The sequence below is a fragment of the Rattus norvegicus genome, chromosome 14, assembly GCF_036323735.1.
Source record: "Rattus norvegicus strain BN/NHsdMcwi chromosome 14, GRCr8, whole genome shotgun sequence".
In the NCBI taxonomy this organism is placed as follows: domain Eukaryota; kingdom Metazoa; phylum Chordata; class Mammalia; order Rodentia; family Muridae; genus Rattus; species Rattus norvegicus.
In genome coordinates this window covers 1,662,107-1,674,156 of record NC_086032.1, presented here as the reverse complement: position 1 = coordinate 1,674,156, position 12,050 = coordinate 1,662,107, and the positions used below count along the sequence as shown (strand labels likewise).

The 12,050-nt window shown below is 42.0% G+C and overlaps 1 protein-coding gene across 11 annotated transcripts in view; it reads left to right on the top strand.

The window, feature by feature from the left end:
* Ccdc18 (coiled-coil domain containing 18) overlaps positions 1-12,050 on the top strand; it is a 105,857-nt gene that overhangs the window by 78,425 nt on the left and 15,382 nt on the right. For all 11 annotated transcript variants that reach the window (XM_039092618.2, XM_039092613.2, XM_063273809.1 and 8 more), the window contains 2 exons: positions 5,666-5,809; positions 9,045-9,248. In XM_039092618.2, coding sequence (XP_038948546.1) covers positions 5,666-5,809; positions 9,045-9,248 — 348 coding nt within the window. The remainder of the gene's footprint in view (positions 1-5,665; positions 5,810-9,044; positions 9,249-12,050) is intronic.

The following is a 12,050-nucleotide window of genomic DNA, read 5'->3' as shown; positions in this document are numbered from 1 at the left end:
TGGGTTCCTGCGCTTGCCTCTCGCCATCAGATTATCTCTAGTGTTACTTTGTTCTGCTATTTCTGACAGTGGCTAGACTGACCTATAAGCCTGTGTTTCAGGAGTGCTGTAGACCTGTTTTCCTCTCTTTCAGTCAGTTATGGGGACAGTGTGTTCTGCTTTCGGGCGTGTAGTTTTTCCTCTCTACAGGTCTTCAGCTGTTCCTGTGGGCCTGTGTCTTGAGTTCACCAGGCAGCTTTCTTGCAGCAGAAAATTTGGTCTTACCTGTGGTCCCGAGGCTCAGGTTCGCTCGTGGGGTGCTGCCCAGGGGCTCTCTGCAGCGGCAGCAACCAGGAAGACCTGTGCCGCCCCTTCCGGGAGCTTCAGTGCACCAGGGTTCCAGATGGTCTTTGGCTTTTTCCTCTGGCGTCCGAGATGTGTGTGCAGGGAGCAGTCTCTTCTGGTTTCCCAGGTTTGTCTGCTTCTCTGAAGGTTTAGCTCTCCCTCCCACGGGATTTGGGTGCAGAGAACTGTTTATCCGGTCTGTTTCTTTCAGGTTCCGGCGGTGTCTCAGGCGCAGAAGTCCTGCCGCTCCTAGGCCCTCCCCCACGGGAGCCCAGAGGCCTTATACAGTTTCCTCTTGGGCCAGGGATGTGGGCAGGGGTGAGCAGTGTTGGTGGTCTCTTCCGCTCTGCAGCCTCAGGAGTGCCCACCTGACCAGGCGGTTGGGTCTCTCTCTCACCGGGTCTGGGAGCAGAGAGCTGCTGCGGGGCCGGGATCCGCGGGTGTGGGACTTCCGGTAAACACAGACCGTGCCTCCTAGAGAAATTCTGCTTCCGTGTCCCAAGCTCACCAGGCAGCTTTCTTGCAGCAGAAAATTTGGTCTTACCTGTGGTCCCGAGGCTCAGGTTCGCTCGTGGGGTGCTGCCCAGGGGCTCTCTGCAGCGGCAGCAACCAGGAAGACCTGTGCCGCCCCTTCCGGGAGCTTCAGTGCACCAGGGTTCCAGATGGTCTTTGGCTTTTTCCTCTGGCGTCCGAGATGTGTGTGCAGGGAGCAGTCTCTTCTGGTTTCCCAGGCTTGTCTGCCTCTCTGAAGGTTTAGCTCTCCCTCCCACGGGATTTGGGTGCAGAGAACTGTTTATCCGGTCTGTTTCTTTCAGGTTCCGGCGGTGTCTCAGGCGCAGAAGTCCTGCCGCTCCTGGGCCCTCCCCCACGGGAGCCCAGAGGCCATATACAGTTTCCTCTTGGGCCAGGGATGTGGGCAGGGGTGAGCAGTGTTGGTGGTCTCTTCCGCTCTGCAGCCTCAGGAGTGCCCACCTGACCAGGCGGTTGGGTCTCTCTCTCACCGGGTCTGGGAGCAGAGAGCTGCTGCGGGCCGGGATCCGCGGGTGTGGGACTTCAGGTAAACACAGACCGTGCCTCCTAGAGAAATTCTGCTTCCGTGTGTCCCAAGCTCACCAGGCAGCTTTCTTGCAGCAGAAAATTTGGTCTTACCTGTGGTCCCGAGGCTCAGGTTCGCTCGTGGGGTGCTGCCCAGGGGCTCTCTGCAGCGGCAGCAACCAGGAAGACCTGTGCCGCCCCTTCCGGGAGCTTCAGTGCACCAGGGTTCCAGATGGTCTTTGGCTTTTTCCTCTGGCGTCCGAGATGTGTGTGCAGGGAGCAGTCTCTTCTGGTTTCCCAGGCTTGTCTGCCTCTCTGAAGGTTTAGCTCTCCCTCCCACGGGATTTGGGTGCAGAGAACTGTTTATCCGGTCTGTTTCTTTCAGGTTCCGGCGGTGTCTCAGGCGCAGAAGTCCTGCCGCTCCTGGGCCCTCCCCCACGGGAGCCCAGAGGCCATATACAGTTTCCTCTTGGGCCAGGGATGTGGGCAGGGGTGAGCAGTGTTGGTGGTCTCTTCCGCTCTGCAGCCTCAGGAGTGCCCACCTGACCAGGCGGTTGGGTCTCTCTCTCACCGGGTCTGGGAGCAGAGAGCTGCTGCGGGCCGGGATCCGCGGGTGTGGGACTTCAGGTAAACACAGACCGTGCCTCCTAGAGAAATTCTGCTTCCGTGTGTCCCAAGCTCACCAGGCAGCTTTCTTGCAGCAGAAAATTTGGTCTTACCTGTGGTCCCGAGGCTCAGGTTCGCTCGTGGGGTGCTGCCCAGGGGCTCTCTGCCTTGTTTCCCCTTTTAAGAGGGACTGAAACATCCACACTTTGGTCTTCCTTCTTCTTGAGCTTCATGTTGTCTATGAATTGTATCTTGGGTATTTTGAGCTTTTAGGTTAATATCCACTTATCAGTGAGTGAGTGCATACCATGCGTGTTCTTTGTGACTGGGTTACCTCACTCAGGATGATATTTTCTAGTTCCATCCATTTGCCTATGAATTTCACGAAGTCATTGTTTTTGATAGCTATGTTACAGTACTCCATCGTGTAGATGTACCACATTTTCTGTATCCATCCTCTGTTGAAGGGCATCTGGGTTGCTTCCAGCTTCTGGCTATTATAAATAAGGCTGCTATGAACATAGTGGAACATGTGTCTTTGTTGTATGTTGGAGCATCTTTTGGGTATATGCCCAGGAGTGGTGTAGCTGGGTCCTCGGGTAGCACTATGTCCACTTTTCTGAGGAACCACAAGACTGCTTTCCAGAGTGGTTGTACCAGCTTGCAATCACACCAACAATGGAGGAATGTTTCTGTTTCTCCACATCCTCGCCAGCATCTGCGATCACCTGAGTTTTTCAATTCTGACTGGTGTGAGGTGGAATCTCAGGGTTGTTTTGATTTGCCTTTCCCTGATGACTAAGGATGTTGAGCATTTCTTTAGGTACTTCTCAGCCATTTGGTATTCCCTCAGCTAAGAATTGTTTAGCTCTGTACCCCATTCTTTTAATAGGGTTATTTGGCTCTTCTTGAGTTCTTTGTATATATTTGCTGGATATAGTACCCTTGGGCTGGCATTTGTGTTCTCTCATTTGTGTCTTTATGACATCTGCCCAGGATCTTCTGGCTTTCATAGTCTCTGGTGAGAAGTCTGGTGTAATTCTGATAGGTCTGCCTTTATGTGTTACTTGACTTTTTTCCCTTACTGCTTTTAATATTCTTTCTTTATTTTGTGCATTTGGAGTTTTGAATATTATGTGATGGGAGGAATTTATTTTCTGGTCTAATCTATTTGGAGATTCTATAGGCTTCTTGTATGTTCATGGGCATCTCTTTAGGTTAGAGGAGTTTTCTTCTATAACTTTGTTGAAGATATTTACTGGCCCTTTAAGTTGGGAATCTCCCCTCTCTTCTGTACCTATTATCCTTAGCTCATTGTGTCCTGGATTTCCTGGGTGTTTTGGTTTAGGAGCTTTTTGCATTTTGCATTTCCTTTAACTATGGTGTCAATGTTTTCTGTGGTATCTTCTGCCCCTGAGATTCTCTCTTCCATCTCTTGTATTCTGTTGGTGATTCTTCTTGTATCTATGACTCCTGATCTCTTTCCTAGGTTTTTTATCTCCAGGGATGACTCTCTTTGTGATTTCTTTATTGTTTCTATTTCCATTTTTAGATCCTGGATGGTTTTGTTCAATTACTTCATATGTTTGTTTGTGTTTTCCTGTAATTCTTTAAGGGATTTTTGTGTTTCCTCTTTAAGGGCTTCTGTTTACCTATGTTGTCCTGTATTTCTATAAGAGAGTTATTTATCTCCTTCTTAAAGTCATCTGTGATTTAAAATGTGATTTTAAGTCAGAATCTTGCTCTTCCAGTGTGTTGGGGTCTCCAGTGTTTGCTGTGGTGGGAGAACTGGGCTCTGATGATGCCAAGGGGCCTTGGTGTCTGTTGCTTAGGTTCTTGCACTTGTCTGTCACCATCTGGTTATCGTTGGTGCTTGCTGGTCTTCCTGTCTCTGACTGTGGCTCGTCCCTCCAGTAAGCCTGTGTGTTATCACTCACTCCTGGGAGACTAGCTCTCTCTGGGCAGAATTTGGGTATGAACTGTGGCACAGGATCAGCTCCAGGACACAGGTAGAAACCTGAACGATCCTGTCCCTGGCTGTTCCTTGGTTCCTGTGCCCTGAGGGCTCTGGGCAGATCTCTCTTGGGCAGGGATCTGAGCAGAAGTGGTGGTCTTCCCTGTGCTCTCAGCTCTGTCAGCACTCCTGGGAGACCAACTCTCTCCCAGCGGGATTTGGGTCTGGAGAGCTTGGCACAGGGTCAGCTCTGGGGTGCCGATGGAAAGCAGAAGGATGCTGTCCCCGGTAATTATACTTTCCACATTATCTTTATCTAATTGTAAAAAACAGCTCATGCAGTTTTTAGATTTACATTAGATTATCCTCTAATTTTGTTTACATTTTTGCTGTATGATTAGAATTTTTATCTCCTGCTCTCCTCATTGTTTCTAATATTTTTCCTTTTAAGATGGCTTCTTTTCTCACTGTTCCTCTTCCTTTCCTTTATTTAACATAGTTATTATTTCTATGTTTGCTCAGTTTTTAACTTCATAGCTTACTCTACATGATTTCTGCCTCTTTTGTTTTTGTTTTCATTTTTTCATTCCATCATCATCGGTAGGAAAATGGGTGGAAACCCTTATGGCATGGGAAATAAAGCCACAAAGAGAAAAGCAAGTATTGCTTGTTTATCTGATAGACAGAATCAGTTTCACAGAGGAATTATGACACTGGAGAAATGTTCTGTTAGAGGACCCAGGTTTGGTTCTCAGTACCCACAGTTTCAGAGGATCTGTGGGCACCTCGCAAGCATGTGGTACAAAGATACATGCAGCCAAATTCTCATACACAGAAAATAAATCTAAAGACACAGTTTAGAATAGAAAGTAGCCAAGGAGTCACCAGGGATATTAAGAGTGAGTGTGAATTAGCAAAGTTTAAGACTGCCTGTATTAAAATGACCTATGGACCCATTATTGTGTTTGCTAACTAAAGGAAGAATTATGATTTAGATATTCATTGTTTAGTGGATTTTAAGTGAGCATAAAATATATAACCATCTCATTAAATATAATTCATATACTTATAAATTATGCTTGTCTTAAAAAATACCTTTTTTGGTTTTTTGAGACAGGATTTCTCTGTGTGTCCTTGGCTGTTCTGAACTTGATTGGCAGACCAGGCTGGGTTCAAACTTACATACATATATTTTACTTTGCCTCCCAGGTGCTGGGATTAAAGGTGTGCACCATCACACCCAGCCAAAAAAGTACAGTTTAAACTAGACATTTAGTTGTGTTTTATGTGAGTGGGTGTTTTGCTTGCCTGTGTTTATGCATTGTGTATCCTCAAGAGTCCAGAAGAGGGCACCTAGTCCCCCACAGCTAGAGTTACATACGTTTGTGAGATGCCACATGGGTACTAGGAACTGAGCTTTGGTCCCTGGCAAAGCTGTGAGTGCTTTAACCACTTAGCCATCTCTCTCTCATGCACACGTGTTCTCCAGAAAAATATGTATTTTTCTACTTTAATTTTAGCTTTTTGTTGTTGTTATTTTTGTGGTAGGGTCTTGCTGTATAGTCTAACCTGGTTTTGAACTTTTTACCCTTCTGCCTCAACCTCTAAAATGATGGGATTATGGCTATGTTCTGTCTACTTTTAGATATTTTAGACAGAAGTGCTTAACATTTCATTTAGAACACAACTATGAGTGAATTATATTTTCTTAGTTGTGTTAATAATGGTTATCTGTTTGAAATTCAGGCAGAAAGTTTAAATGAAAAGTTGCAAAATGCCAAAGAACAGCTTCGAGAAAAGGAGTTTATAATGCTCCAGAATGAACAGGAGATATCACAACTGAAGAAGGAAATAGAAAGAACCCAGCAGAGGATGAAAGAAATGGAAAGTGTAAGTGACGTGTTCTCCACACTGGGAAGTAATGCAATGACTGTGCTTCAACACCTTGGTTTGAATCAGACACTGCGCTCTCAGTGTTTTGTTCTTTTTTTTTTTTTTTTTTCAGAGCTGGGGACCGAACCCAGGCCTTGCGCTTGCTAGGCAAGCATTCTACCACTGAGCTAAATCCCCAACCCCTCAGTGTTTTAAAACTAATTCTTTGTGTCTATTAGTCCTTTTGACTTTTAAAATTTTTGATTATTCTGGCTTTGATATGGGCAAGGACATAGTAAATCCACAGTACATACTTTTGTATCAGTTGAATACTTATTCAGTATAAATATGCTGTGCAGTAGAATTAGAGATACAGAACTAACAAGTTAAAGGAACTTGAACTTCACCCAGAAGCTGAAAAATAAAAACAGCATTATTTCAACTACATACACCATGTTGCCAGAGGAACATAGTGATTTGATGACTTTATATTACTTTCATGTATATCGACTGTCGAATCTATTCAACACTTTTAAAAGTGTGGATTTGTTTCTGTGAGCTCTAATACACGTAACTTTTTTCATTGTCAAAAACTCAATTGTTATAATATCACAGTAATTATTAGGTTAGATTATGTCTCTCCCTATAGAATTTAGGGTGGTCACTTTGTCTCCTTTTTCATTCCTGTGTACTAAACACCCAGAACTGTCTATTATTATATAGTAAGCATAAGTTAGCATTTATTGAGTTAATTATAAACATAACCTAAGCAGAGTCTGTAAGAGCAAATTTGGAAATGATTAATGCTCTTGTCATGTTTGTTCCTTACCAGTGGACTCCTAAAAAGTATCTGCATAGGTAATTGTACTCATTTATATCCTGGGCCTCCATGCCCAATACCAGGGCCCAGGTACTGGCTTTTTACCTTTGACCTGCCTTGTTGTGCTGAATTAGAACTGACTTTGCATTGGGGTTTTTTTTCCCTAAGGAGCAGTACAAATTGATTATCCAAAAGGTTTTTAGGTAGTATTTTGAGTTTCTGAATGAATTCCTGTTTCATATTTATCATATATGTATCTCTCTGAAGATAATTTATAGACTATTTTTTAATAACACTTTTACAGTTTGGAACTTTCTACCTCTGTCAAATTAAAACTCACAAAATTGTTTGCTTTTTTTTTTTTTTTAAGTATTCTGGATTTTGGATTTCCAGATAAGAAATGCTTATGTCCTTTGCTAGGAATTTAAATGATTAATTTAATAATTTCAGAGAGAGTAATAGCTGGTGACAAGTTTCACCTTCATAGAGAATTCACCACCCAGCTGTGTAGATTAATTGTGAATTTTAATTCCATATTCTATGCCAATATTTATCTGTCTGTCTATCTATCATCTGTCTGTCTGTCTGTCTATCTACCATCTGTCTGCCTATGTATCTATCATCTGTCTACCTATCATATCTACCATCTGTCTATCATCTGTCTGTCTGTCTGTCTGTCTGTCTACCTGCCCACCTACCTTAAGAGTATGCACTCATGTATGTAAAGCCTGAAAACAACCTTGGGTGTTATTCCTCAAGAGGTCATTTCTCAGGATGCTCAAGGATCCTTGGTGGTGGTTGTTGTTGTTGTTTGTTTTTTTGATTGTTTTTTTTTGACAAGTTCTTACATAGCCCAGACTAGTTTTGAAGTCCCTGTGTAGTAAAAGATGTCCTTAAACTCTCGTCCTGATTCCTCCTCCCCCCAAACCCTAGGATTGCATTGTGTACTCAACCATGCTTGGTTTAATATGCTGAGGAGAGAACCAAGACTTGTAAGAATGCTAGTCAAGCTCCCTACCACATGAGCTGCACACTTACCTCCTGTCACCTTGTTTCTGTGAGACCCAGTTGCTTTGGATAATCAAATGTTAAGATATTGGGTATTTCTGTGTGTGTGTTTTTCTGGCCATAGTATTTGATATAGTTTCAGAAATGTTATATATACCATCTATTTTATGATAAAGGGTTATATAACTTACATATATTAAAGTCATGCAGCATATTTCAGTAAGAATATTTCTAAGCTGGTAACATATTTCTCTATTCTGGAGACTCAGAAAGAAGGATCTCTGGTTGAAGGTTAGCCCAGACTGCTCTATGTCTTTTAAGGTAGCCTGGGCAAGATCCCCCACTAAGACATATGAGTAAATGAAGTTCTTCCAGTGAGTGTACATGCTAGCTAATTAGAAGATGGCTCAGCGGTTAAGAGCACTGACTGCTCTTCCCGAGGTCCTGAGTTCAAATCCCAGCAGCCACATGGTGGCTCACAACCATCTGTTATGGGATCTGATGCCCTCTTCTGGTGTGTCTGAGGACAGCTAGCAACAGTGTACTCATATAACTAAAATCTTTTAAAAAAAAATGCTAGCTAATCAGAATGGTGAGACGGGAAGACTACAGTTTGAGACAAGTCTGGGTAACTGTCTCACAAATACCGTTTTTAAAAAGCAGTTGGGGATGTCTCTCGGTGGCAGAGTACTTGCTCAGTGTGTTGAGGCCCTGGACTTAATCCCTAGAGTGAAAAAAGTTCCCACTTTGTTAGAGATTTGTCATTTTATTATGATTAATGCTTTTCAAAATATTAACTTGTTGCATGTAATTTTAAACACTTGCTGCCGCCTTCCCGGGAGCTTAGCCTGCACCCTGACCTTTCCCAAACTTCGCCAAGGCACCAACTACTTCCCCGGCTTCTCTCTTTCTCTGCTCACCTTTGCTCCTCAGATGAAAAACACTCTAGACAGCTTTATTATTTTAGAATTTGCCAGATAGCACAATTGCTGGACACTGAATCTCCTGGCCTAACCTTATCAGCTAGCTTACAGCAGCCAGCCTCGTTGGTGGCAGGGGCCTGGTTCTAGCTTCCCCAAGATCTTACAGGGTTGTCTCATGCTTCTCCTTCCAAAGCCTGGCCAAAAAGATCCCGCCCATTCCCTGGGTCTCATTTTCCTTCTCCTGGGATCCAGAAGTCCCATCTGTTCCTTCTATCCAGCAATTGGCTACAGGCCTTCTTTATTGACACAATCAAGAACCAATTAGGGAATCAGCACCACTCCCTTCATTAACTTAGATTGGTACATGCACATTTTATTGTAGATTTCATAAAGACATAATACTTTTAGGGGAATTCTTTTAATAAAAACAAGTAAATCTTAAGTGTATATTTTATAACTATAAATTTCATTGTGAAACCCACAAATATCTTGTGCTTTTAAGGTTATGAAAGAACAGGAAGAGTACATTGCCACCCAGTACAAGGAGGTCATTGATTTGGGGCAAGAATTGAGGCTAACCCAGGAGCAGATGCAGAGCACTCATTCAGAACTGGTGGAGACCCGTCGCCAAGAAGTCCAAGCACAGAGAGAAATAGAAAGGCTCACTGGTGAACTGGAGGATGTAAAGCAACTCTCTAGAGAGAAGGTAAACCCATTCTGTATTACTGAAGCATTTTAAAATTTTAATTCCTTTTTAAAAGAAGGAAGACAATAATGCTCATCACTAAGCCAACAGTTTGAGACTTTTTTTTTTTTTTTTTTTTTTTTGGTTCTTTTTTTCGGAGCTGGGGACAGAACCCAGGGCCTTGCGCTTCCTAGGCAAGCGCTCTACCACTGAGCTAAATCCCCAGCCCCCAGTTTGAGCCTTTTTACTTTGTACTGTGTGGTCTACAGTTTGAATGTTCTTTTTTAAGTGATCACGCGATTATTGTAATATGTGGAATCTTGGAGCAAAAAGAGACTAGTAGGAAAGAAGGGGTGCCTGGGGAAGAGGAAGTAGAAGTGAGAGAATGTAATTGGTTGGGTGTATTTGGCACAATACATACTAGAAACTATTTACATATAAATTGTTTTGACATTTTATTAATTCAGAGACTTTTCTAACTTTAAACTCTAACATTACTGTGGTGGTTCGAATATGCTTGGTCCAGCTAGTGGCACTAGGAGGTGTAGCCTTGGACTGGGTGTGGTCTCATTGTAGCAAGTATGTCATCGTGGTCATGGGCTTTGAGCCCCTCCTCCTAGCTGCCTGGAAGTCAGTCTTCTCCTGACTGCCTTTGATCAAGATGTAGAACTAACTCTCAGGTCAGGTGCTTCTCTATGGTCATGCCTGCATGCTGTCATGCTTCCTGCTATGATGACAAGGACTGAACCTCTGAGACTGTAAGCCAGCCCCAATTAAATGTTGTCCTTTATAAGAGTTGCCTTGTCATGGTGTTTCTTCACAGAAGTAAAACCCTAACTAAGACAAATACCACAACAGCAATAAAATAGAAGTATATATTTGATATAATTACTGTGTAGTAAACCATCTTGATTTTTTATGAAAAATGTTTTCTAGTTCCCACTACAGTTGTCTCAGTTACTTTTCAGTCTCTATGAACATACATCATGATGTGTTTCATGTCACCAAACTGTCCGCGTAAAAATGGTTAAAATAGTAAAACCAGGTGTGGTAGTCCACATCTGTAATCCTAGCACATAGTCATCCAAAGAATGGGAAGTTCTCGTTTGAGGCTAACCTGTGCTACATTGTGGGATACTATTTAAAAATAGTCACTTTCATGTTAGGTACATGTTACTACAATTTTTTAAATAAAAAGTTAATAGTATTGTGTTGTGGTAAAAATAAAAAAGTGGTGGAACCGGTTCCTGCACATACCTTGGCGGTCGCTAGTTCAGGCTCCAACTGGCCATTGGAACTAGTGCTAATTCATCTCTGGTTAGTGTCTCTCCTGTCGGCTCTCTGCTAGCCACTAACTCTCTGGTTCTAGCTACCCGGTAAAATCAAGACTCAACAACAAACTAACCCAACAATCAGATTTACATGTTAGATGCTCAATCCACAATACATCTACCCAATAAACTTACAAACAATTGATAATGATATACACTGCCCACCTAAATAAGATATAATTTGCCCATGTAGACAACACAAAATCCTGTACACATCCATCCCTTAAGAATAGTCATAACAACCTGTAATATATGCAGAGAGGAATCTTAATATCTGCCCCCATGTTCTCTTGGCTGCCTCTTCCTTGCCCCGGTCTCCTCTGCCTCTCTAAAACTTTTCTCCCACCCATTCTTCTTTTTCTTCCAATGACAGGTTTCATTCTATCCTGTACCTGCCTTCATCTGCATAATGACATCAACCTACAGTATTATACTTAGGTTTTAAATTCTTTATAATATTTTATAATAAAAACCCTTTAAAAATGAAGTCTGGTCCTACTAGTTCTTAATAAATTGAGTTATATAGCACTTTAGATGTTCAAGTGTTTGAGCCATCTTCTAAATTAAAAACTGTCAAAATTTCTAACTTTTATAAAAACTTCATTTCAGAAGCTTTATGATGGTAAAGTACTATTAAAAATCAAGAGTATTAATAAAAAATGTATTCTTTCAGAAGTTAGTAAATTCTTTAAAGAGAATTTAGGTGGATTTTCCTTTAATTATTTAGACCTTGAGAAAAAATTTTATTTTTAATTTGGAAGTTCTTGTTTCTTTTCTGCTTTCTCTTACACTTAATAATTCATCATAGAAATGTAGTAAAAACAATTTTACCTTTAGTTTTTGTTCGGCTTAGCTGTATTTTTATTCATTTTTCTGGATTATTAGAGCAATTAAGAATATGTAGGAATATTTATTAGCAATATAACAGATACTGGGATGTTTACTTAAAAAAGGGAAGGTGTCTACTTTTATCTCATTTATGTTCTTCATTGATAATGTCTGAATTTAGTATAATTGCTTTTATTTGATAAACAAAGATCACTTAATTTCAAAGTGAGTTTAAATAGGAGATTACTTAAAATGCAAGTTTTAAAATGTTACATTTTATCCCAAACTAATTATAGATTCATGTTTGTCTTCTGGTTTGGGTCAGACCTGGATTTTTTTATGAATAATCTGTAGAATTTTATTTAGTTTTTTTACATAAGTCATATTTGTAGTTCCTCAACTCACATGAATGGCCAGGTCCTCCCCTGAAGACCTCCAACCACCAGATTCGACCCATGGAACAGTAATTGCCTTAATGGCTGACCCAGCCCTTGGCACACAGAGAACAAAGCTCAAATTCTGGTCCTAAAGTCCTGCCAATTCCTGCCTTTGAAATCTTTACCCTGGAAAGCTTCTCCCACCACCACATCCATGATTAAGGTCTTCATTTAAGGTCACAAAGTCTGTCTGCTCAGTCCTCTGCTGCTTCTTCCCCAAGCAGAGG